The sequence below is a fragment of the Trichechus manatus genome, unplaced genomic scaffold, assembly GCF_000243295.1.
Source record: "Trichechus manatus latirostris isolate Lorelei unplaced genomic scaffold, TriManLat1.0 scaffold00026, whole genome shotgun sequence".
In the NCBI taxonomy this organism is placed as follows: domain Eukaryota; kingdom Metazoa; phylum Chordata; class Mammalia; order Sirenia; family Trichechidae; genus Trichechus; species Trichechus manatus.
Genome location: NW_004443962.1, coordinates 23,062,482 through 23,090,127, shown reverse-complemented (window position 1 = coordinate 23,090,127; position 27,646 = coordinate 23,062,482). Strand labels below are relative to the sequence as shown.

Sequence of the window (27,646 nt, the reverse complement as noted above, 5' to 3'; positions counted from 1 at the left end):
TCGCTGACAGCATTATACTTTAGGACATATCTTGAAATGTTCTTTTTGATGATGAACACGACGCCATTCCTCTGCAATTTGTCCTTCCCAGCATAGTGAACCATATGATTGTCTGATTCAAAATGGTCAATACCAGTCCATTTCAGCTTACTAATGCCTAAGATATTGATCTTTATGTGTTCCTCTTCATTTTTGATGACTTCTAATTTTCCTAGATTTATACTTCTTACATTCCATGTTCTGATTATTACTGGATGTTTGCAGCTGTTTCTTCTCATTTTGAGTCATGTCACATCAGCCAATGCAGGTCCCAAAAGCTTGATTCCATCCATGTCATTGAGCTGGTCTCTGCTTTGAGGAGGCAGCTCTTCCCCTGTCATATTTTGAGTGCCTTCCAACCTGAGGGGCCATCTCCTGTCACTATCTCAGACAATGTTCCACCGTTATTCATAAGGTTTTCACTGGCCAGTTTTTTTCAGAAGTAGACTGCCAAGTTCTTCTTCCTAGTCTGTCTTAGTCTGGAAGCTCAGCAGAAACCAGTTCACCAAGGGTGACCCTGCTGATATTTGAAATACTGGTGGCAAATTTTCCAGTATCGCAGCAACATGCAAGCCATCACAGTACGACAAACTGCCAGACACGTGTTCATGTCTGCATATCCTAAATGCTTGGCAACATCCCTTGTACGTAATTAGTAATCAATATTTATCAAGTGGGTAACTGTTTCCTTTAATGTATTGCAGATAACCTAGAAGACACCTACTCCATTCAACAAGTGGAAACTGAGAGATTTGTCCTGGACTTTAGAACCGAAAGGAAGTATATGAATGGATTTTGAACCACAGTTTTTAAATAGTTTGAGAATACTTGGAAAATAATTTTTTCTCCTCCACCATACATATAGGTAAAAGTTGTTTGTGATGCAGCTGAGAAAAGGCAGACCATCAAAAAGGAGCAGGCATTGCCTGAAAACTAGTAGCAATGTAGACAAGATGAGAGTACTTAATTCTGCTTTAACTGAAATATTTGAAGACTTGACGACGGGGAGCTACTACTAAACGAAGGAAGTCTGGGGAAAAACAAATCTTCAGCATGCAGGAGAAAGCGGAGTTCATTTCCAATGAAAACAAAGATGCGGTGTACTGGGAAAAAAAGGCAGAAAAATAGTGAAGCTGCCAAAAGATCTCGTGAGAAACGTCGACTCAATGACCTGATTTTAGAGAACAAAGTAATTGCACTGGGAGAAGAAAACGACACTTTAAAAGCTGAACTGGGGGTGCCTCATACCATCAAGAAAGTAGTGCCAGGAGCAGAGCGCGTCCTTTGGACCGGGGTCCCTGCGCTGAGAAGCTCCTAGTCCGGGGTAACACTGATGAGAAGGCCGACAGAGAGAGAAAGACTTCCCCTGGAGCTGACACCCTGAATTTGGACTTTTAGCCTACTTTGACTGTGAGGAAATAAACTTCTCTTTGTTCAAACCAAAAAAAAAAAAAAAAAAAAAAAGCTGAACTGTTTTCGCTAAAATTAACGTTTGGTTTAATTAGCGCCACAGCATATGCTCAAGAGATTCAGAAACTCAGTAATTCTACAGCTGTGTTGTTTTAAGACTATCCAACTTCTAAATCTAATGTTAGCTCATGTGTGGATGAGCACGAATGCTCGACGGTGGCGAGCAGCTGTATTTGTCATTATTAAGCACTCCCTACAGAGCTCTCTGTCTGACTTTTCAGAAGTGTCCTCAGTAGAACACACTCAGGAGAGTCCTGTTCAAAATATCTGCAGAAGTCCCCAAAATAAATTCCAGATCATAAAATAAGAGCCAAGGGAGCTGGAGAATTATACAAGAGAGCCAAGAGATGGCAGAGGCTCCTATCCAATGCCCATCTATCTAAACTACATAGGAAATTCTTTCCCTGGCTACTCACACTCTCCACCTCTATTAAAGTCAACCACTCCTCCAGTAACTCTCCAAGAACATCAGAGACCAGTGACAGAGTGGTAGGAAAGTCATCTAATGGAGAAGATGAATAGTAGGTTCCAAGGGCCCAATCTACTCTCCAGTTGAACTTAAACATGGACATGCAACAGTGGTTAAAATTCTGGAAGTGAATTTCTGTGCATTGCCACCCAAGCTTTGGATCAAAGGCAAAGCCATGCAGATAAAAGTAGAAGCATTACTCAGAAACGGAGGGTAAGACTGGTTATACAACTTGAAGAATGTAATCAGTGTCACTAAATTGTACATATAGAAACTGTTGAATTGGTGTGTTCTGTGTGTATAGTCTCAACAACAAAATAAATAAAATTTAGAAAAAAGTTATCAAGGAGAAAAAACATTATTTATAAAAAAAGAACAATTAGACTAATAGCCAACTTCAGTCTTCTTATGCTAAAAGGCAACGGATAAGTACCATAAATGTTGATTAAAATTTCACACAAGTCTGAAGTATAGTTTAAGAATGAGAATAAATAGAAACATTATCTCACAAAAAAAAGTAGAAGCATTAGATAGTGAATTTGATGCCACGCAAAAACTGTCCTCACCTATTAACACGACATGGAAAAGACATTTTGAACTTGAAAAGCATAACGCCCCAGATATGGTACTCTGCTCTTACTTCTTTCTCAGTGCAGATGACTAACATTCAAGATTGGTCTCTCAAGTGAGAACACTGGCATCAAAAAGAACTTAGTGGCAAGACCCAGAACAGTTTCAAATCTGGAGTGGTTGAAATTAAAGACAGTGTCTGCGAAGCTTCTGATGCAGAAATTTTGCATTTGAAACAGGGGATAGCAAACTTACCTGCAGACGTTACCTCACTTACGAGACAACTATACAGCAGATCTCTGCTTCAGGCTCTGGGTAAACTACTACTGAATGATGTCTGGCTGTTTAGGAAGATGTCATTTGCAGTTGAGGAGTATTTTTGTATTATGCTGAAATTCCACTGGACCTGTGGTGTCATTTCACTGTAATGTTCACATGTTGTCTGCTTGGTGTCTTCTTGTGCACAAATTCTTATGAAGACTAGATTGCGTTATCACTGTGCCTTGTGATATAAAGTCCATATAAAGGCTGTATATATTGAATATTATTTTTGTTGTTCTACTATAAAATGTGCAAGTTACCAGTTTGAATAAAGGATTAGTGACAACACAGAACTTCTGTGCAGTAGCACTTGATTTTATAGAAAGAAAAAACAATTTAAGTTACCCAAGTAGATATTAAGGAATTCTACATTTTACCTATTTTGGGGAGTTTTCGCTTCTAAACATGGGAAAACTGAAGTGTAAGTTAGGCAAATAATTTGTTATTCCTCCAGTTTGGGCAGGCTATAGTAAGTTTTTTGCTTTTTTTTTAAACCTTCTAAAGAAAGAAAAAATATAACAATGAATTTTCTTGCATTTGAGACTAATTTATTAAATTTCTCTCCATTGTAGAATTTTATTTTAAAGTAGATTTTCTCTGTACATTTTTTTTTTTAAGTAGAGAAATCCAAGTTGATTGGCAAACAGCCTTACTTTAGTCATCTCTCTTTTAATCCCGACACATGGATGTGGGTACGTAGTTTTCTGACAAGGGACAGTACCATGTGAAGGAGTAAGAAACATTGCAAGGAATGTAGAAAGCAGGGAAATGGGTTTGTATGCCTGGAAGCCTCCAGGCTTGGAATGGAATTTTCAAATAGTGCCACAGCTTGAAATTGTTGACTGAATGTCCCTGGACTTCCATTTCATCTATTAACCCTCCTTGCCTTCTGATAGCACTGTGAAGAGCAAAGGCGACAAATAATTTGGAAGAGGGTTCCAAACCACAGGACAATGCAAGCATCAGTTCAGTATCAGTATTATTTCTTCATCTGTAAACTGGGAATCATAGCACTAAACTGCTGCGAAGTGTGTGAGTCTTAATCATGTAACGCTTGAAGTACAAACCATCCTTGATGTCTTCATCCGGATATAAGATACAACACCCTTCTCACCTCTTTTCCTCTCCTTGTTGATGCCTCTGTGTCTTACTGAAAATGTAATCTACTTTCTGTGCAACTGTTAGAGACAGACGGAAAGAAGGAAACACGCGGAGTTAAGTTTAACATCTGAGTGCTGACTGCCTATAAAAAGGCAGAGCGAAGAAAGCCTATGAGACGTCGGACTGGCCAATGCCTGCAAGTGTCCAGGTCTGCACTCGGTGCAGCTGATACCGTCTACACACAGGAACGCAAGAATAACCGAGGGAGGGAGACCACCAGCGAGGGCGGAAGTGCTGCGGGATGAGCCGAGGGACCGCCCCAGGAGGGCGCGGGCCAATCGGAGCGCACCCTGCCACCGACCAATCGCGGGCCGCCCTGCCAGGCAAATCCTCCCGGCAGTGCGGGGCGGGGCTGCGGGGCGCCGGGGCGGCGGTTTCCACTACTGAGCCCCTTTCAGGAAGCCACAGGGTAAGGGAGTGGTTCAGAGAAGCCGGGGAGCGCTAGTAGGCAGGCCGAGAGTACAGACCCGCCCAGTGGCAAATATAGAGGCCTGAGTCGGGCTGGAGGTGTGTGCCAGGCGCGCACATGTGTGTGGATCCTCCGGCATGTGCTGTGTGGGCACCTGTCGTGTGAGTGGCTCCGGGCGTAGCTGCTCCGCGGACGCTCGGTTTCTATGACATTTATCTCTTGGAGCCTACCTTCCTCCCAGCTCTAGAAGGGAACGTAAGAAGTTTAACGTGGCTGGGACTGAGCAGATTAAGGGAGTGGAGCAGCCACTGGGGCGGCGAGGGTGGGGACTTCAAGTGCTGCGGAGATAGGGAGCCACCCATTTGCCCGTCTCCCTGGCAGAAAGGCATTTTGGAAAGACGGGCGTAACAAAGGTGGCTGTGAAATGTCTACAGAGCCCGGGCAGTGATGATCACTGAGTGAGTGGCGCTGGACTGAACCCAGTCTGTTGACGAGAGGGATGCTAGCAGTGAGGAAATCGAGGAGGAAACTCAGGATGGGGACTATCTGCTCCCCAAACCCCAGCGGGACAAAGACATCATTGGAGGTCTGCAATGCCAACTGGATGGCCTCGCTCCCGCCTCACCTCCACCACGTCCCTCTTTCCAATCTGGCAATCCCAGGTATTCTTCTATTCCTACTTGTTCCTACTGTGGTTAATTCTGCCATCTTACTGTTGTTAATGGGCTGGGCTGCTTTTCTATTGTGCTGAGAAAATAATTGTCAGTGACCTTAACTAAACCCCTTTTTATTTCCAAACCAAAAGATTAACACTGAAGCAGCTCTTTTGAAGAGATTTAAGTACACTGCATCATTGGCAAAGGGGACTCATGAGAATGGAAGCACGGCTATTGTATTTTTTTACTTGATAGTCTCATTCTAAGAATATTATCTTCTTAATGCTGAGGCCAGAGCATGTGATGAGTGCATTTACTTGAACTACTTAAAGAAGAAAGGAGAGATCAAGGGTAAGTGAATAAAAAATCATTAACAATTTTAGATCTAAATCAAAATTAAAACTAGAAAATATTTCCTTTCTAACTTATCTGACCTCGTATGTTGGAGAAAGAAACAAAAAATAGACTAGCAATAGAGAAGAGGCTCAGAACCAGGACTGAATATGAAGACACATATTTTTGTTGTTGGGAAAGCCAGAAATAGAATGTGAGCTCTCCTCACAAGCAGTTGTTAGGTGTGATGAGGCGGTGATGCTTAAAGCTTTGTCTGTATACACACAGGTGTCTGCCTGCCTGATCTAGAACTGTAGCCTTGAAAGGCACTTCTGCTGCAACCACTCTCTCTGCTGGACGTTTTATACCTTGACATCACTCTTGTTTGATTTGTTAAATGTGTCCTTTTCCTTCCTTTCAAAAACTGGTTAAAGCATGAATTCTAGGGAAGAAGTTTGGGCTACAGTGATCTAGCCGTAGCATGCTGGACAAAATACTATGATGCTGGTACTTGGAAATCACTCCTCAGAGCAGGGGACCAAGTACTGCCAATCATGTCTCTCACCCGGGGACGTAGCAATTGAAGATAGCCCCTAGACTACCAGGCAAACTCCCAAGCGTATCCTGGACTAGTCTGCCTTTTTGCTGGCTGAAAGGATGATCTCCTGCAACCCCAGATCTTTGCTTTCTATGCGTAAGGAAGAAGGGTACTGGCTTCCAATGCAGGTTTTTCCTTTCTCTCCTCTTATGGAGATCTTCCAGGTTCACTATCAGCGTGGGCCTTGGTTGCTTTTGAGCAAGGAGAGGGCTGCTAAATTTCTTTATGGTTATGATCACTTGTGTTTTATCAGCCATTGGCTACAGCTTGCTGGGTAGTGCCAGAGGGCCATGCTTCAGAACAGGTCTGCAGAACAGTGTACTTAATTGATGCCTGCGGCGTCATCACAGAAATGATGCACAGACCACTTTTCACATTAGTCATTTGCCTTTAGGCTTTGCTATAGATTTTTTTTTGTGGATTGGTATGGCAGCTAGCATGTGTTTGCAAACAGAATGTCATCTTAGGCAGGTCCTAAATGGCTCTCTCCTTCTGGGCATGTTCAGGGTAGGTTGGGGCTTCCTCCTTCCTTGTTGTACTTTGGATGGCTCAGACCATAACAGCAGGTCTGCTAGTGGCTTGGCTGTTTATTCTGACTCTGTGACTCCAGAAAGTAGCTGGGCATTTGTGCTGTGATCTCACAGTTACTAGAGTTTCCAGAGGGAGCAAACAGCCAAGACCTGCTGCTGTAACTGGAAATTCTATGATTAGCCACTGTGGGGGACACAGGAATTTGTTCATTCTGCCTTGTGAAGTCCAGTCCTGCTAAGCAACAAAAATAGCCTGGAATCCTCAAAAGATGCTGAATTCACTATTGTGAAATACCCCTTTCCCAGTGGGGGAAGGGATATGAGTATGTATATATATATATAAACTCACATATTATAATAATAATCACATACTAAGTATATTAAGTGCTAGCCATTCATTGACCCCCACCCCACTAGTTCTCTTCCCACTACTTCTAGTTTAATACTCCCCAGATAAAGACTAACAATCATGTTCTGCTAAGCCTGGCTAAGAAATTCTGAAATACAGAAGGCATTCGGGAAGTGGGGACCACCATTTTCCTCCCCTCCCCCTTTTCCTTTTTCCCCTCATCATCACCTTTACCATAATATCTATTATTTACTTAGTATCTTAGGCTGGGTTCTCTAGAGAAGCATGTATATGTATATATATGTTTATAAATACATATATATATATACAGAGAGAGAGAGAGAGATTTATCTCAAGGAAATGGCTCACACAGTTGTAGAAGCTGGCAAGTCCCAAGTCCATGGGTCAGGCATCAGGCTGGAGGCTTCTCGTGACTCACGTAGCTGCAGGGACTGATAAACCCAAGATTGACAGGTCAGACAACAGGCTGCTGGCTCACAGGCTGCAGAGGCTGACAAATCCAAGATCAGGGGGTAAGACTGCATGCTGCTGGCTCACAGGCTGCGGAGGCCAACGAATCCCAAGATATGCAGGCGATACAGCAGTTCAAGTCCTAAGAACTAGAAGTTAGATGATGACGAGTTGGATGCAGGATCCAAAGAAAGTGAGTGAACTTTGCCAGAAAGTCCATATATATATATTCTGGTTCTTGGGTCCTGAGTCCTGGGTCCTGGTTCCTAATCCTGGGACCTGGTCCTGGGTCCTGGTCCTGGGTCTAGACCCTAAGTCCTGAGCCCTGGTTCCTAGGTCCTGCGATTTATGTCCTGGGTCCTGGTCCTGGTCTTATATATATAAGATGTAGGCCACACCCCCAAGGAAACTCCCCTTACAACTGACTGGCTGATCACATCAGATAACACCATGGAGAATGACTACATCATTACGTAAGTGCCAAACTACATCATGACATAACTGCTAAACCACTGAGAATCATGGCCTAGCCAAGGTGACACACAGCCTTAACCATCACACTAAGCACCACCAAGTAGTACCCATTCACTTATATTACCTCAAAGCCTTATACCTCCATGAAGTAGGTATCAGTACCCTCATTTTGGAAATAAGGAAATTCTTATTCTGAGAGGTTAAGTAATTTTCTCAAGGTCACATGAAAAGTAAATGGCAGAACTAGGATTTAAGCCCCACTGTAGCTGGGTCCAAAACCCACGCACTGTTTCTTTGTCACTAAGGTGGCCTTAGAAAGTGCAGAGCAGTGGGGACAGGCTCTAACGAAGACCAGCTTTCATTGACTACCCTCTGTGGTGAATGTAAGAATGTTTAAAACTATGTGGTCTTTATCTGAGTGATTGTATATCACTGTGAAGATAGCGAAATAGACACATGTATGTGAATATATTACATATCTTGGTGATATATATGTATACAGTCATCCCTTGGTATCCAAGGGATTGGTTCCAGGACCCCTGAGAATAGCAAAATCCTCAGATGCTCAAGTCCTTTGTATGAAATGGTGTATATTTGCATATAACCTATGTACATCCTCCCATATACTTTAAATCATTACTTATAATACCTAATACAATGTAAATGCTATGTAAATAGCTTTTATACAGGGCTGTATTGTTTAGCAAATAATGACAAGAGGCGAACAATGCTCAAACAACGAGTGCTGGAGAGACTGAGGATCTGCGAAATGGCGGGAGGGTACAGCAGGGTGTGCCAACGCATCACTTCATTCACGTGCATTTCAGTGTAGTGCTTGGTGCTGGACAAATTCAAGTTTTGCCTTTTGGAACTTTTTTTTTTTAATATTTTCGATCTGTGGTTGGTCGAATCCATGGATGCAGAACCCGCGGATACAGAGGGCCAACTATATGTGTGTGTGTGTGTGTGTGTGTGTGTGCGTGTGTGTGTGTGTATTATATATGTGTGTGTATATATATACACACACACGTACAAGTTGTTGTGTGCCGTCGAGTCTCTTCCAACTCATAGCGACCCTATAGGACGGAGCAGAACTGCCCGTAGGGTTTCCTAGGCTGTAAACTGTATAAAAGCAGTTGCCAGGTCTTTTCTCCCACGTGTGTGTGTGTGTGTGTGTGTGTGTGTGTGTGTGTATATATATCCCTGCTCAGAATTGGAACCCAGTTAATTTTAAATTCAAATTTAGTGTGTGTGTGCACATATGCGTATGTAGGGGGTGTACATGTGCGTGCTGATCCGGGGCATCTGTAAGACTGGATCAGATCCATCGGGATGGTGGTGGGGTAGCAGTTAGATGGGAAAGTGCAGAGATCCTGTCAAAATAGCAGAATTGGATGCAGTAAACTATGTCAGATTTAAGTGCACCTGCTGCATTTGCCTAAGTCGTGATGGGAGACAACATGTGTGAATGTGCACCTCTCAACAGCCATGCTGCAACTGCTAAGAACACCTGTTAATGACCAGTGTCACCCATACATACTGGAATATCCGGGAGAAGACCCTCAGAACAATTCTCATTGCCAACTGTATGGAATCAGTTGATGCTGCAAGGGTAAAGGATCTGGAAATTAGAACAATCCGATTGTTAAATTAGAAAACCCTACAAACATTTTCATTAACGTTAATGAAAGCATGGTATTCTTTGTGGACAGAAGTATTCTTTGTGGACAAAAGGACTGATTAGCAAAATACTTTTCTATAGTATATGCTATTTTTCAGTGAATTTTTTTTCTCTGTATGTATTAGTGCTATTTCTTTTTCCTTTTTTAACCATAGTCTTTCCCAAGGTCTGGAAAATTGATATTGTTGATTCTGGCTTTGTGATCTAGAAGAAGTATAAATATCTGAATTTCTCTGTGTTTAGCTTTTTAAATTTTTAATTAAGATATTGGATTAAATAAAATATAGAGTCCTTTCCAGAGTTAAAATTCTTTGATTAATTTTATATTTATTTTTGTTTTCCTGTTTTTGGCTCCAGTGTAGAAATAGATGGGAAAAATGGTTGCATCATTTTAGGTCTAAAGATCATTTCTTTTATACCTCTTCAAAACAAGAAATTATCTTTGGTCTGTGAAAACAAGGATGTACAATTGCCAGCATGAAGCAGGGTCTACTCGCTTTAGCCATCTTCAAAGGGGCTGTAGACTTGTTAAATCAGCCTTCACCGCAGCAGACCCTGAGTGCCTTGTAAGAAGTCCTTGGAAGACCCAAAGATAAATCAGGCATCCACCTGCTGTCAAAGGAGCTTACAGTGCATTGATAGAGACATACATGTGTGTACCTTCACCATACATAGTAAAAAAAGAAAAAAGCTAGCCAAAGATTAGACAGGCCTGTAAAACAAGCAATAACACATGTGAGGAACGTATTTCTTAGTTCAGTCAAGTATATGAGACCAGATGGGCAACACCTGCCCAAAGGTGAAGGCACGAAGGGACAGGAAACCTGGATGAGTAGACATGGGGATCCCGCAGTGAAAAGGGAAAGGGGGAGAGTGCTGACACATTGTGGGGATTGCAACCAATGTCACAAAACAATTTGTGTATAGTTTTTGAATGAGAAACTAGTTTTCACTGTAAACTTTCACCTAAAGCACAATTGAAAAAAAAAAAAAAAACTAATTGGAGTAAATGTTAAAACAGTTATAAATAAAATGTTATAGAAGCACGTATAATGAAAAGATTAATTCCAGCTTTTAAGATTAGCAATACTCTGTAAACAAAATGGCATTCGACCTGGGATTTGAAGAATGGTCAGGATTTCAATGAATCCAGCATGGGTGTCAGGGTTGGCAGGGGGCTTTCTAGGTGAACTGAACCAGTTGAGCTAAAGAATGAGGGTGCACTTAGGAAATGGCCGAAGGACTCCCTCCCCTGTCTCTCCATAACCCTTTGTTAATACCTTTGTCATAATGCTTCTGAACACCTTGTTATTTTTAGGTGTCTGTTTCCCCATGATCTATAAACAGCTTGCAGATAGAATATGTCTTATTTCTCTTTGTAACCCTAAGACCTAGTAGAGGGTAGCGAATCAGTCGTTGGTGACTGTTGGGTGAATAATTTATTGCATGAAACTGGAGAGTAAGACTGCTGGAAAAGTGGCTTGCAACCACCATCATTTCCAATCCATAAACTGAATAGATTGGTCAGTTTCACCTTTCCTAAATTGCCATATGAAGCCATATGAAGATTTTCCAATCCGTTCCTTGTTATTTAGCATGATGTTCCCATAGCCTTAGCTAGAGCTCATCAGTGAACCCTATTATAATGAAAATTCTAAGGCTGAGTGAAGTGGTCAGAAGGGTCAGAAGCAGCACTCCGGTGTAACTCCTATCCTAGGAACAGTTCTATCACCTTGAATCGTTTCTGCTGTCTTCTCTTCCCTTATCAAAGTTGATCTCCTCATCTTTCCTCTCTGGCAGCTGCCTTACCCTGCTCTCGTTTCTTGTTCCCCTCATCACCTTCCTTCCACTGACCTGGCCTGTAACCCAGTCTTTCCCGTTCCAGTGTCAGTTCTTCCCCAGGCTCCCCTCATTGCTCTCCATTCCCAGATGGTTCTTGGTTCCCGTCCTTCTGATGATTACTCCCATCTCTTCTTTCTTACCTTTTTGGGAGCCTATCCTTTTCCTATGACTTTTTTCCCTGGCGCCTTGGTGATTTCTAGCTCTCTTCTCCCTGTGGCCCCATGGGGTATGACATGGAGACACAATCATGTCCCGTATGTGTGACATGGGGGCAAAATCACCACAGGTCAGGATACAAGGGTCATTTCTCAAGTCCTACTTCTAGAGTTGGGCTAGGTCTGTGTGTCTAAAAGAGATTTGAGGACCACCTCAAAAGGGTACAAGATAAATAGTGGAACAAGAAAATTTAGGTTGGCTCCAATCTGAGGATATCATGAGCCATGAGTTGGCCCAGGAACAAATCCAGTCTCTTAGAGGATTTGAGACAGGAAAACCCAAGGTGAAGCTGCATTTACCAGGGATGACTCAGTCAAGGGGAAAATAAAAAAATTATGTAGGACCAAAATGGTCTCAAGTGAGAATAGTTTCTTTTTCTTTTGTTTTTGTTTTCTCTGTGAGTGGTCATGGTGAGAAATAAGAAAAGATTATAAATTTGGTGATTACCATTAACAGATTTATCTCCCAAGAAGGTTCATCATTTTCCTGGTCCCTCCCCCCACCACACAACTCACCCAAAAGTCACACAGAATTCCAGAATCACACATGTCTGTGAGAAGCAGGATCATGCTCCATTGATTAAGAGTGTGAATGCTAGATCCAATTACCTGGATTTGAATCCAGGCTCTACCCCTCACAAGCTCTGTGACCTTGGGTAAGTTACTTAACCTCTTTGCCTCAGTTTCCTTCTTTGTAAAACAGAGATAATAATGACACTGTCTCATTTGGTGTGTTGTTGCTGTTGTTGGTAGGTGCCATTGAGTCAGTTCAGACTCATAGCGACCCTATGCACAACAGAATGAAACACTGCTGGTCCTGCGCCATCCTCACCATCCTTGTTATGCTTGAGCCCATTGTTGCAGCCACTGTGTCAGTCCATCTCATTGAGGGTCTTCCTCTTTTTCATTGACCCTCTACTTTACCAAGTATGATGTCCTTCTCCAGGGACTAATCCCTCCTGATAACACGTCCAGAGTATGTGAGATGTAGTCTCGCCATCTTTGCTTCTAAGGAGCATTCTGGTTGTACTTCTTCCAAGACAAATTTGTTCATTCTTTTGGCAGTCCATGGTATACTCAGTATTCTTCGCCAGCACCACAATTCAAGGGCGTCAATTTCTTCAGCCTTCCTTATTCATTGTCCAGCTTTTGCATGCATATGAGACAATTAAAAACATCATGGCTTGGGTCAGGTGCACCTTAGTCCTCAAGGTGACATCTTTGCTTTTCAACATTTTAAGAGGCCTTTTGCAGCCAATTTGCCCAATGCAGTGCATCTTTTGACTTCTTGACTGCTGCTTCCATGGGTGTTGATTGTGGATCCAAATAAAAAGAAATCCTTGAAAACCTCAATCTTTTCTCAGTTTATCACGATGTTGCTTATTGGTCCAGTTGTGAGGATTTTTATTTATGTTGACGTGTAATCCATACTGATCTCCTTCAGTAATTGCTTCAAGTCTTCACTTTCAGCAAGCAAGGTTGTGTCATCTGCGTAACGCAGGTTGTTAATGAATCTTCCTCCAGTCCTGATGCTACGTGCTTCTTTATATAGTCCAGCTTCTCAGATTATTTGCTCAGCATACAGATTGAATAGGTATGGTGAAAGGATACAACCCTGACGCACACTTTAAACCATGAAGTATCCCCTTGTTCTGTTTCAATGACTGCCTCTTGATCCATGTACAGATTCCTTATGAGCACAATTAAGTGTTTGGGAATTCCCATTCTCCACAATGTTATCCATAATTTGTTGTGATCCACACAGTCGAATGCCTTTGCATAGTCAATAAAACACAGGTAAACATCTTTCTGATATGCTCTGCTTTTAGCCAGGATCCATCTGACATCAGCAATGATACACCTGGTTTCATATCCTCTTCTAAATCCAGCTTGAATTTCTGGCAGTTCCTCGTCGATATAGTGCTGCAGCCGCTTTTGAATGATCTTCAGGAAAATTTTACTTGCTTGTGATATTAATGATATTGTTTGATAATTTCTGCATTCTGTTGGATCACCTTTCTTGGGAATAGGCATAAATATGGATCTCTTCCAGTTGGTTGGCCAGGTAGCTGTCTTCCAAATTTTTTGGCATAGATGAGTGAGCATTTCCAGCACTGCATCCATTTGTTGAAACATCTCAATTGGTATTCTGTCAATTTCTGGGGCCTTGTTTTTCACCAATGCCTTCAGTGCAGCTTGGACTTCTTCCTTCAGTACCATGGGTTCCTGATCATATGTTACCTCCTGAAATGGTTGAACATCAACCAATTCTTTTTGGTATAGTACTTCTATTCCTTCCATCTTCCTTTGATGCTTCCTGTGTTGTTTAGTATTTTTCCCATAGAATCCTTCACTATTGCAACTCGAGGCTTGAAATTGTTCTTCAGTTCTTTCGGCTTGAGAAATGCCAAGCATGTTCTTCCCTTTTGGTTTTCTATCTTCAGGTCTTTGTATGTCATCATAATATTTTACTTTGTCTTCTCAAGCTATCCTTTGAAATCTTCTGTTCAGCTCTTTTACTTCATCATTTTTTCCTTTTGCTTTAGTTACTCAACGTTCAAGAGCAAGTTTCAGAGCTGACATCCATTTAGGTCTTTTCTTTCTCTCCTGTCTTTTTAATGACCTCTTGCTTTCTTTATGTATGATGTCCTTGATGCCATTCCACAACTCGTCTCGTCTTTGGTCATTAGTGTTCAATGCATCAAATCTATTCTTGAGATGGTCTCTAAATTCAGGTGGGATATACTCAAGGTCATACTTTGGCTCTAGTGAACTTGTTCTAATTTTCTTCAGTTTCACCTTGAACTTGCATATGTGTAATTGACAGTCTGATCCGCAGTCGGCCCCTGGCCTTTTTCTGACTGATGATATTGATCTTTTCCGTCGTCTTTCTACCGAAGTAGTCGATTTTATTCCTGTATTCCATCTGGTGAGGTCTGCATGTATAGTTGCTGTTTATGTTTGTGATAAAAGGTATTTGCAATGTAGAAGTCATTGGTCTTGCAAAATTCAATCATGTGATCTCCTGCATCTTTTCTATTACTAAGGCCATATTTTCCAACTACCAATTCTTCTTCGTTTCCAACTTTCACATTCCAATCACCAGTAATTATCAGTGCATCCTGATTGCATGTTCAGTCAATTTCAGACTGGAAAAGTTGGTAAAAATCTTCAGTTTCTTCAACTTTGGCCATAGTGGTTGGTATGTAAATTTGAATAATAGTCGTATTAACTGGTCTTCCTTGTAGGCGTGTGGATAATATCCTATCACTGACAGCATTGTACTTCAGGGTAGATCTTAAAATGTTCTTTTTGATGATGACCGCAATGCTATCCCTGTTCAGGTTGTCATTGCAGGCATAGTAGACCATGTGATTGTCCAATTCAAAATGACCAATACCAGTCCATTTCAGCTCACTAACACCTAGATATCAAGGTTTATGTGTTCCATTTCATTTTCAACGATTTCCAATTTTCCTAGATTCATCCTTTGTACATTCCATGTTCTGATTATTAATGGATGTTTGCAGCTGTTTCTTTTCATTTTGAATTGTGCCACATCAGCAAATGAAGGTCCCAAAAGCTTGACTCCATCCACATTGTTAATGGCAACTCCACTTTTTAAGAAGGTAGCTCTTCCCCAGTAATCTTTTGAGTGCCTTCCAACCTGAGGGGCTCATCTTCCAGCACTATATCAGACAGTGTTCCACTGCTGTTCATAGGGTTTTCACTGGCTAATTCTTTTCAGAAGTAGACCACTGGGTCTTTCTTCCTAGTCTGCCTTAGTCTGGAAGCTCAGCTGAAACCTGTCCATCATGGGTGACCCTGCTGGTATTTGAATACTGGTGGCATAGCTTCCAACATCACAGCAATACACAAGCCCCAACAGTATGACAAACTGACAGACATGTGGGGGCATTTGGTGTGAGAATTAAATAAATTCATTACTATATCCCACACAGAATATTGTCTAGCACAAAGTACACACTATATAATAATAATAATTGCTGTTGATATTATGCATCTTTTGTTATCAGCCACAATAATCACCTATTAAACGATAAAAAAAGAGGTAAAATTTGCAGCCTATACTTTCAGGTCATTTACAGTCTTATTAAAGAGCTGATGGTCTTATTAAGCCAGGTGGCTCACTTTTGTGATGGATCAGATCAGGCTAGCTGAACAGTCATCCCCTCAAGAGGGCTTTAGAGTTAAGGGAAGGATGCAGGGGGTTTGCCCAGGATATGAGTACTAGGAATTATTAAAGACAACGTGAGGGTGGTGATCAAGAGGGCCAGAAAATTCTCTTCATCTTCTTACTCTGTCCCGTTCATCGACCTGAAGTTCAGCTGTCACACTTTGTCATCTCCTGACATCCAAGGCCTTGGGAAAATTCAGCGTTCTGTGGCAGGGCCAGATTGTGAACTCTGCTTCTGCTCACCTCAGTTCCCTGTCCTTTGCCCTCCTAACCCAGGCATTTTGTTCCCAGCCCAAAAGTGGGAATATTACAAAAGGCTTTCCTTTGAACAGATATTTATTCATATTTTATAACTCCCTCCCCAGGCATAGGAATAGCTCCCTCATCATCCCCTCCAGCACATGTATCACTCATCACCCCACACACATGCACACACACTTGGCTATGACTTCAGCCTCACCCTCAGGAGAGCCCAAATTCTAGTGCCTTTTACTGTTTATCTTTCATAAATATCCCACAAAACATGCCCACTGAAACTTCAGGTCCTAGGACCGTTGCTTTCACCTGCATGCTGCTCTCTCTTGATGTGCTTCTGCAGCCGAGGATTTGGTATCTGTGATGTGTTTGGACTTGACCTCCACTGGATTGAGACAGGTCAGCTCCACATCTCTCCTCTGCCTCTAGGTGCTTATGAGTGCAGGCACATGAAAGAAAGGTAATGTTAGCAGAAGGTTTTAAAGTGCTGTGACTTTGCCTTTGGGAAAAGGAAAAACCATTTTACAAATACTGATCAACCCTAATTAGAGCTTCAGCCCAGGCCTACAGAGGAGGAATTATTTATAGACATTATTGTAGGTGTGTGTGTTTGTGTGTGTGAAAAGAATTTGAATACACATCAAGAACCAGATTTAAGTGGAGGAGATCTGTGACTAAATTGGTTGAATATGTACACACTTTCTCACTTGTGTTGTTAAACATTTATAGGAATTTGGATTATATTGTTCAGCACCCGTAAGGATCAAACAGTATACGAGAGGATTACATTAGTAGAGTTCTAGATAGCTACAAGTTAAAATGGGTTGTGCCAGAGAGGCCTGCATTGCTCTAGTATGATGTCTGGGTTTACGTCATCTATGAAACGTAAGGAGGCTGTTGGTGGTTCAGTAATGGAATTCTTGCCTTCCATTTGGAAGACCTGTGTTCTGTTCTGGCCAGTGCACCCCATCTGTCAGTGGAGGCTTGCATGTTGCTGTGACGCTGAACAAGTTTCAGTGGTGCTTCCAGAGGAAGACGGACTAGGAAGAAAGTCCTGGTGATCTACTTCCAAAAATGAGCTAGTGAAAATCCAATGGATCACTGCAGTCTGATCCACAGCTGATCGGGGGGATGGCACAGGACTGGGCAGCATTTTATTCAGTTGTGCATGGGGTCGCTGATATGGATTGATATAAAAATGTGTGTTGTAAGGCCTAACCTCTATGCCTGTGTTTATAATCCCATTTGGGAATGGGTTGTATTTGTTACATTAAAGAGGCAGGATTAGCATAGGGTATGTCTTGAGTCGATCTCTCTTGAGATATAAAAGAGATTAAACAAGGAGATTAAAGAAGCAGTGATGGGGGAGAAGAGATGCCAAGCCACATGAAGGTTGCCAGGAGCAGAAGCTCAAAAGAGACAAGGGCCTTCCTCCAGAGCTGACATAGAAAGAAAGCTTTCCCACAGAGCCGGCACCCTGAATTTGAACTTCTGTCCTCCTAAACTGTGAGAAAATAAATTTCTGTTTGTTAAAACTGCCCACTCGTGGTATTTCTGTTACACCAGCGCTGGATAACTAACACAGTCGCTGTGAGTGGGCAGCCAGCTTGATGGCAGCTGACAGCTGGATTCTTGGATTCATTGTTTCTTGGATTCATTGTCTCCTAAGCAGACAAAACTTTCTAAGAGAATGATAGCATTTTTTAAAATGTTTGAGTATTCTAGAGCTCCTGGCTGTAAAGTATCATTTCTTCTCAGAGAATATTCTGCCCCCCACCCCCACCCCACAGACCTGACAGCATCAGAGTAAAGGAGAAAAAAGGAAATATTTGTACCCTGTTTGCAGATACCTTAGAATGCAGCAGCAGTCTGCAGTAACGGGGGAACTGAAAAATTCCTAGATCCTGTCAGACTGAAATGAATATTTTATAAACATGTATGATTTGAAGGCTTATATAATGAAAGCAATCTTTTTAAAGTGCAATTGAAACCAGATTTTAAAATGCCAGACAGATAAAGGTGAAGACAGTGTTCTCATCCCTCCTCCCTGAGTTTGAGCTCAGGTCACAGTCCTGGCAGGAGATGCTTATATGGATTCTCATAAAAATTATATAAGCACATTGAGTTAATTTGGTTAAAAAATTATTGATAGTTTTTTTTTTCTTTTTGCTTCTTTTGGTTCTTACTGCCTATATCAAAAAACACTGTATTCGTTTAAAGGAAAATCATTCATTCAAAGGATATTTAATGAGTGACCTTTTGTGCCAAGTACTGTGTTAGATAAAGAGCCCTTGTGGCACAACAGTTAAGAGCTTGGCTGTTAACCAGAAGGTTGGTGGTTCAAACCCACATAGCTGCTCCATAGGAGAAAGACCTGGTGATCTGCTCCCATAAAGATAACAGCCTAGAAAGCTCTATGGTGCAGTTCTACTCTGTCCCATGGGATTGCTGTGAGTCGAAATTTGACTTGATGAACCCAACTACAACCACAACAGCTGTGTTAGATGAGGTGAATACAAAGGTTAATAAGATTCTTGTCTTCATGAAGCTATAATCTTAAAAGAGAGGTGAAAGTCAAAATTCAAACACTCTAGGAGAAGAATACATAGGGTGCTCTAAAATTCGGGAAACCAATACCTGATTCCATTACTGGTCAGAGGAGGGGAGCTTGGTAGACTGGGCTTCCAAGAGGTGATGACCGTGACATTAAGTCATAAAGAGCAAAGAGTAGATGCCATGTGTTACAGGTATGGAGAAGAGTGTTACAATGAAGAGGTACGGAGGATGGTGACTTTGCGGAAACCGAAGTCTGGTGTGGTCAGAGCGCAGAATTATTTTAAAGAAAGGAATGGAGATGAGGCTGGGAAAGCAGGCAGGGGCTAGATCCTAATAGGCCTTGTATGTCATGCCAAGATTGAATGATATCCTGAAGGCCAAAAGCAGCCATTGAGAGACTTGGTCAGGAATGGGCGAAAGCCCCTAAAATAACAGCATAATAAGCTTGAAGTGGAACAAAATGGCCCATCCGTTAGGGATACTAAGGGGTAAGATGAGAAACTCATTGTTTCTTTCACAATATTCAACACATATGTGTTGATTATTTTCCATATGCCAGACTCTCTCCTAGGCACTGGTGATTCAGTGATGATCAATATAGACATGCTCCCCGCTTTCACTTACAGTCTAATTGGGGAAATGGACATCTAATCAAACAGTTACAACACAACATGCTGTGAAGGATCATTGGAAAGGTATAGGTTACTGCTGGAAGGAGCATCTTAACAAGAGTTGGGAATCCAGAGAAGCCTTCTGGAGACCAAATCTGTTACCATCGAGTCAGTTCCAACTCACAGTGACCCTATAGGACAGAGTAGAACTTCCCCATAGGATTTCCAAGGCTGTAAATCTTTACAGAAGCAGATTGCCACATCTTCCTCCCATGAAGCAGCTGATGAGTTCAAACCACTGACCTTTCAGTTAGCAGCTGAGTGCTTAACCACTGTGCCACCAGTGCTTCCCTCCTGGAGAAAGTGAGGAATAAACTAAAATCTGAATTAGCCCCCAGGATAAGAGGAGCAAGGACAGGAGTGTTCTAGGAGAAGGAACACTATGGGGAAGACTTTGAAGAGAGGGAATGACCCATTTAATGAACCGAAACAGTTCACTGTAGTTGTACCATAGGTTGCAAGTAAGGGAATGACTTGCAGTCAGACAGGACCAACAGTCAGAGGCCAGATACTGAGAGATCTAATAAGTCATGTTAAAGTGATTTAGTTTTACCTTATTAGGAGTGGAGAGGGTTTCAAGCAGGCAAGTGACAAGGTTAGCTTTGTGTTTTGGAAAGATCACTGTGGCTGAGGTCCACAAAATGTACGGGAATGGGGAAAGACTGGCGACAAGGGGAGCAGTTAGGACGCTGATGTGGTCATCCAAGTGGGAGGTGATACTGACCTGAGAAGGGAAATGACAGTGTTGGCAAAGAGACAGGACAGACTCAGGAGATATTTAGGAGGAAGTATCAGTAGGACCTGGAGATTAGTTGGAGGGTAAAAGAGAAGGCATAACCAGCTTGGGTATCTGAGAGGAGGGTGATGGCCTTCCCTGAAATAGGGATACTGTAGGAGGAACAGGTTTAGGCATGGTGGACAGAAGCAGTATACTTAGTTTGAGGCATGCTGAGTTTGAGGTCCCAGTGGGACATTTTGGGATCGAAAGAAGGGTGAAGATAGCCCAGTGGAGATGATTCAGAGCTAAATCTTGTATTTCACAATTTGTCCAAACCCCTACCCACATTCACATCTCCTGTTTTACCCGACATAAGATGGTTTGAATTGTAAGGTTGTATCTTATTTATCTAGTGCTGCTCTAACAGAAATACCACAAGTAGATGGCTTTAACAAACAGAAATTTATTTTCCCACAGTTTAGGTGGCTAGAAGTCCAAATTCAGGGCACCAGCTCTAGGGGGGAAGGCTTTCTCTCTCTCTGGGCTCTGGAGAAAGGTCCTTGTCTCTTCAGCTTCTGCTTCCTGGTTCCTGGGAGATATCCATGTGTCTTGGCATCTGTTTTACCCCATCTCTCTTGTTTGTTGAATTTCTTTTATATCTCAAAAGAGATTGACTCAAGACACCCTATATTAATCCTGTCTCATTAACATAACAAAGACAACCCATTCCTCAATGGGATTTTAACCACAGGCATAGAGGTTAGGATTTATAACATATTTTGGGGGGACACAATCAGCCGATAACAGGCTGGTATCCTTATTTTTTTAACAACAATTTTTTAGATTTTAACTAAGATCTTACTTCTTTCAGGAAGTCTGTCCTGAGCTTCTAATCCCAGGTAGATGGTGTTCTTGTGTGCTCATCCAGTGTTCTGCCAGTTCTGCATGAATTCTAGCATTTCTTGTGGAACTGTTTCCCTGACTATATTGGCATCTCTTCGGGGTTAGCTATCTGCACAGCAAACCGGCTGTGGATTGGCAACTGTTAGTTACTTTACCACTGTCATCAAATACCATTTATTTCACATGCCTCCAACCAGGGTTGTACCAAGAGGTTTAATGAAAGCAGGAAACTTCTTTTTTGTTTTTTTTTTTTGAAATTTTTTTTAATCTTTTTATAATTATTATTGTACTTTAGATGAAGATTTACAGAACAAACTAGTTTCTCATTGAACAGTTCACATATTGTTTTGTGATGTTGGTTACCAACCCTACAACATGTCAACATTCTACCCTTCTCGTTCTTGGGTTCCCTATTCCCAGCTTTCCTGTCCCCTCCCGCCTTCTCATCCTTGCCCCTGGGCTAGTGTACCCCATTAGTCTCATTTTGTTTTAGGGGCCTGTCTAATCTTTGGCTAAAGGTGAACCTCAGGAGTGACTTCATTACTGAGCTAAAAGGGTATCTGGGGGCCATACTCTCAGGGTTTCTCCGTTCTCTGTCAGACCAGTAAGTCTGGTCTTTTTTTGTTTTTTTTTTTTTTGAGTTAGAATTTTGTTTTACATTTTTCTCCAGCTCTGTCCGTGGCCCTCTATTGTGATCTGTGTTCAGAGCAGTCAGTGGTGGTAGGCGAGCACCATCTAGTTGTGCTGGACTCAGTCTGGTGGAGGCTGTGGTGCTTGTGGTCCATTAGTCCTTTGGACTAATCTTTGCTTGTTGCTTTGGTTTTCTTCATTCAAGCAGGAGACTTCTTTAGTAGAATATTTAATATAACTCTTTCTCCTACCTTAAACATTTTCCCATTTTTCCCTTAAACCTTGGTATTAGACTTTCTTTGGTATTAAAAACTGAAAGGCTAGTAAAGAAAACATGATTATCTTGGAGCTGAGGAGGTTCATCAGGGGAAGCCCCTTGTGAGGGATTACTTTACAAAAGATGATGCCATCTGTCCAGAGACAGAGCAAGAGGCTAATTAAGCAGAATCGGGGTTTTAGATTAATAGGGAAATAACTTCTTAATAATGAATTACCTGTATGGTCGCTCTGAGTGGAAACTGACAGCAGTGGGTTTGTTTGTTTGGTTTTTTTTTTTTTTGGTTTATACAATATCTTATTTTTGGATGGGGTTTGGGATGTATTGGACACTTCACTTGAAGAAGAGAAAATCTTTCCAAAGAGAACAGATACCGAACCATATGTATAGGGCTTTAAAATATCTCCTGTTCATGGGATTGAAAACCCTTTGACTCACATAAATCACAGGTTGTTGGGGTGATTTGGAGGATACCTGGGGCAATGGAATTCACACGGTGCCCTCAGGGCCATGTGGAGACTTGGTGTCCCTCAGGACACCTCAGGGCGAGGGGTGGAGTCTGGCAGGGAGAGGCCTTTAACAAGAGCAGCTATTCTTGTATTTGTTTTACATATGAATACTTCATCTGAAAATATTCCAGGTCTGAAAAGAGTCCTACAGCCTCTGGTTTACTCCAGCCCTGTCTAGCCCAGCCAGCCAGTTGGGGGCGGGCCAGAACCAGCGCTCTGGATGCCCAGGCCAGTGTCTGTCCTCAGACAGTGCAGCGTCCCTTGGCTTCTCAGCCCACAGAAAGAGGAAGTTGATGACCATCTTCTGCCTCCCAGCTGTCTGCCTTACACAGCTGCTTGGTTACATTGTGAATAATTAAGAATTTAATGGGCAACTGATTAAAAATGAAATTGGCCACATGGCCCTCTCCGACTTTAGCTCTCTCTGCAGTTTGACTAGGATTATGAACACTCTCCCACGTGCCCCTTGGGAGATAACCAAGTCTTCTAGGGTTGATCCCAGTTTATCACGTTGGGTTAGCAAGGTTTAAAGATGTTAGACTTTGGTTTTGGAGACTATTAAATGGTCCCCTGATCTTGAACCTGGGACTCATGTTGGCTATATTTTGTGTATCCTGAAGAGGCCTCAGCCTTCCTGCACTTGCCAATGTGGAGTCAAGGTCTCCACGAAAGCTGCATTTTCCCTTGGCACCTAATACAGGTGTGTGAAATGGAAGGCCCAAGGATCTTATTATATGACAATTTACATAGGCATAAGTTGCAGGAAATCTACTCTCTAGGGTTTTTCCTTTTAAATTTATTAATACAATATTTTCTTATAGCTGCTCCTTTAATCATCTTTTCTGTTTTCTTTTTGTCCTGTTTTGTTGTTTTCTGACACATTCCTCTTCATTGACCTAGATAATTCAAACGCTAGAAGGGCAGATGGAGATGAATGGTGCAGGGAGTGAACTCTACCTGTTGAAAGAAGATGGATGGACCAGAGAGATGTTGGGAAAGGGATCAGGACAACTTACCAGCCTTAGGCAACTCTCTGAACATCTGTTTGTTCGTGTATACTTACTTGCAAGGAGCCCTGGTGGCACAGTGAGTAACTGCTCCACTGCTCCCCCAAAGGTTGGTGGTGTGAACCCGCTAGCGGCTCTATGGGAGAAAAGACCTGATGATCTGCTCTGGTAAAGATTACAGCCTAGGAAACCCTGTGGGACAATTTTACTTTGTCCTGTAGGCTCCTTATGAGTCAGAATCTGCTCGACAGCACACAACAGCAATACACGCTTGCATTTATTCTGTGTTCATGCGTTCAGTGTCAGCTATATGCCAGAAACTTTCCAAGTGTGGAGGTATGGAATTGAATTAGGTATAATCATGACCTGAAAAACTCACAGTCAGGTGGCAGAGACAGATATGGAGATAATTACCGTGCAGTTTCCTAAGTCATCAAATATGAACAAAATGCTGTGAAGCGCAGAGGAAAGAGCAATTAAACATGCTTAGCGGAGTCAGGTGATTTCACAGAAGAGTGACTGTGAGCGGGGTCACATACGCATAATTAAAATGGGAAGTCAAAGGACACTGTGATTTTCCCTAAGGACTGTAAGGGTGTTTTTGTTGTTGTTTGGTTGATTGGTTTTTTAACAAATCTTTTGCTATATTCAGTAACCATAAGTAAGGTTCACTTCTTGTACATACTTCTGCAAATTAGCATGTTATGAGCTCAGGAAGCCCTGAGCGGGTTAAGTGTTCAGCTGCTAACTGAAAGGTTGGCAGTTTGAACTTACCCAGCAACTCTGCTGGAGAAAGACCTGGCAATTTGCTCCCATAAAGATTACATCCTAGAAAACCCTATGGGGCAGCTCTACTCTGTCACATGGAGTCGCTATGAGTTGGAATCTACTCAGTGGCACCCAACAACAACAATGTGAGCTCAGCCCACAGAAGCATTTTAACATGAAAAATTATGATCTACCTTGATGGTGCAATGGTTAAGTGCTTGGCTGCTAACTGAAAGGTTGGCAGTTCGAACCTACCAGCCGCTCCACGAGAGAAAAGACCTGGCAATCTGCTCCTGTAAAGATTACAGCCTAGGAAACCCTATGGGGCAGTTCTACTCTGTCTTATAGGGTTGCTCTAAGTTGCAGTTGACTCAACAGCACATAACAACCACAGCAATATCTATTTATTTTAATATTCATACAGATTAAATTCAGTCCAGTTGTTGTCAAGTTGGTGGTTCTGACTCATGGCAATCCCATCAGTGTCAGAGTAGAACTGTGCTTCATAGGATTTTCAGTGGCTGATTTTTCCAAAGTAGATCACCAGGCCTTTCTTCTGAGGTGCCTCTTTTGGTTAGCATCTGAGTACTTTAACTGTTTGCACCACCCAGGTGAACCTGAGTTGTAACACAAGATGTTTTTCTATAAATACTGCCCGAAACATCTTTAATATTTAAGGACACATGTCTACTTTTATGTCTTATATATTCTTAATGTATTTTATCTTATCTCCATCTTTAATTTTTATTCACATGGGAGGCAGTATAGAGAAGTAATCAGAATAGGTTCTATTGTTAGAGTGTCTAGGATCAAACTGTAATTACTAAGACAGTACACAATACTGGGGAAGCCAGCACAACCTGACCAAGGCAAGGTCATGGAAGCTCCATAGACACATGCAAACTACCTGAGGGCCTGAATTACTGGGATGAGGGCTGTGGACCAGGGTCTCAGGGAACATCTAGCTCAATTGGCATAACGTAGTTTATAAAGAAAATGTTGTACATCCTACTTTGGTGAGTAGCATCTGGGATCTGAAAAGCTTGTGAGCAGCCATCTAAGATACTCCCTTGCTGTCACCCTGTCTGGAACAAGGGAGAATGAAGAAAACCAAAGATGCAAGGGAAAGATTAGTCGAAAGGACTAATGGACCACTAGTACCACAGCCTCCACCAGACTGAGTCCAGCACAACTAGTTGGTACTCGACTACCACCACTGACTGCTCTGACAGGGATCATAATAGAGGGTCCTGGACAGAGCTGGAGAAGAATGTAGAGCAAAATTCTAACTCAAAAAAAAAAAAGACCTGACTTACTGGTGTGACAGAGACTGGAGAAACCCCAAGAGTATGGCCCCCAGAGACCCTTATAACTCAGTACTGAAGTTGCTTCTGAGGTTCACCCTTCAGTCAAAGATTAGACAGGCCCCTAAAACAAAAGGAGACTAAAGAGGCACACCAGCCCAGGGGCAAGGATGAGAAGACAGGAGGGGACAGGAAAGCTGGGAATAGGGAACCCAAGGCCGAGAAGGGTAGAGTGTTGACCTGTTGTGGGGTTGGCAACCGATGTGTACTAATTGTTTAATGAGAAACTCATTTGCTCTGTAAACCTCCATCTAAAGTATAATAATAAAAGCAAATTCTAATTACTAGTCATGTAACCTTGAATAAAATAACCTCTCTGTCCCTTAGTTTTCTTGTCTGTAAAATGGAAATAATTATAGTACCTACTTTACAAGGCTGTTTAAGAATAAGATAATACATACAGTGTGCTTAGAATATTGCCTAGCACAAAATAAGCATAAGTTTTGGGTATATTGTTACTATTATTAACAATCCTTTTTAATTAGTATGCCATACCTAACATCATACTAAATAATGTAGGAAAAAAAATTTTTCTGTACTTTAGATGAAGGTGTACAAAGCAGACTAGCTTTGAATTAAACAATTATTACACATATTGTTTTGTGATATTGCCAACCCCACGACATGTCAACATTCTCCTCTCTCAACCTTGGGTTCCCTATTACCAGCTTTCCTGTCCCCTCCTGCCGTCTCGTCCTTGCCCCTGGGCTGGTGTGCCCCATTAGTCTCATTTTGTTTTATGGGCCTGTCTGATCTTTGGCTGAACCTCAGGAGTGCCTTCATTACTGAGCTAAAAGGGTGTCTGGGAGCCATACTCTTGGGGCTTCTTCAGTCAAAGGGCCAGTTTTTCCACTGGGCCATCACAGTACCCCAAATCCCTGTCACTTACATTTTGGGCACTGTTTCCAGACAGTGCTTTCTGGGAGGGACAAAGTATTAACTGAGGGTTACAGGAACAAAGCATGAGGGTCTTGAGGGACAAAATGAAGGGATAAGAAAAAGTTCCAGAAAAGGCCTAAAGCACTGGTGCAAGAAAAGGCAGGAGTGAAGGCGCCATGGAGGTTAATGCAAGGAAGGACAAGCGTGATTCCCAGGAAAGAACTGAGAAGTCAGGAAAGTAGGGCTCAGAAAGGGACTGTGGAGGACGCTGAAAACAAACCCTGTCACTTCCCACTTTTGTCTAGGGCCGGCCATAAATTCAGGGAGGAGGGGAGACAGGAGTAATGGAAGATCTGGAATCAACTTTGAAAAGTGAACATGCTACCAAAAAAAAAAAGGAAATTGAAAATACAGTTCAAATTCCAGTGTATAGAGTCAAAGGGTATAGCAGTACACACTGTAGTGTGTATTAGAATTTTGTTGCATTACCTAAAATAAGTGAATCCTCCAGTTAGGGTTTGGAAATCTGTTTGTTAATGCTGAAACTATTACAATACTGTCATTCGATATTGTACTGAAATTTTATTACACTATTACCATAGCTACCTTTAAAAGAAAAGTAAAGAGATGATAAAAATAGAGTGACCAGAATTCCTGTTAAGGAAAGAAAGATGCATTTTTAGAAGAAATAGTTGGATGAGCCTCTTGGAGTAGAGGTGAGACTCTGAGCACGGGCTAAGTAAGAAAAGTTAGTTGCTAAATTATGACTAAGAGGAGGAGAGGGAGTTGTTGCCCCTGAGAGGAAGTGGGAAGAACAGAAAAACAAGTGGAGAAAGAAAGAAGCCCACAAGGCTGGGCCCTGCATGGGGGATAGACCGGTGAGGGGAAACCCCAGGTGGCAAAACCAAACATGGACACGGGACGCAGAGGATGAGGAGACAGTTGACATCCGAGTAACATACATAACACAGCAATTTCCCTGTGCAGGTGGGTGTCACAGAGTCACCTGTGTTTTGTCAATCCGGTAAGAGGTAAGTGCTTGAACCACCCATAGCTGGCACTAAACTCCATGTCTGTAGTCTGGTCCTGCTTTTTCTTTAAGCATCCTGAACAAGCTTCGTGCCTTAGCAATGATCGTGAATGTGCTAAGAGGGATTCGCTTTTGTGTGTGGTCCTCAATCCACGTCATTAGCAGTTTCTCCATATCTGATATAGTTCCCTCTCGCATTTTTGTTAGCCTTGTAGCTTTCAGTGGAGCCGATCCTTTAACAGATTGGAGAATTTTTTCTTCGTTTTTGAGGAACATGCCTAAAAGTCCACTAG

General features: G+C 42.1%; 1 protein-coding gene and 1 pseudogene across 2 annotated transcripts in view; both read left to right on the top strand.

Moving 5' to 3' along the window:
* The first annotated feature begins 920 nt into the window (after positions 1–920).
* LOC101359706 (nuclear factor interleukin-3-regulated protein-like) lies at positions 921–2,867 on the top strand (annotated as a pseudogene).
* A 1,517-nt stretch (positions 2,868–4,384) lies between these two features.
* The window catches only part of PLCXD2 (phosphatidylinositol specific phospholipase C X domain containing 2), a 346,820-nt gene continuing 323,558 nt past the window's right edge, over positions 4,385–27,646 (top strand). For both annotated transcript variants that reach the window (XM_012554760.2, XM_004373694.3), the window contains exon 1: positions 4,385–5,101. In XM_012554760.2, the coding sequence (XP_012410214.1) occupies positions 4,939–5,101 (163 nt within the window). In that variant the 5' untranslated portion in view covers positions 4,385–4,938. The remainder of the gene's footprint in view (positions 5,102–27,646) is intronic.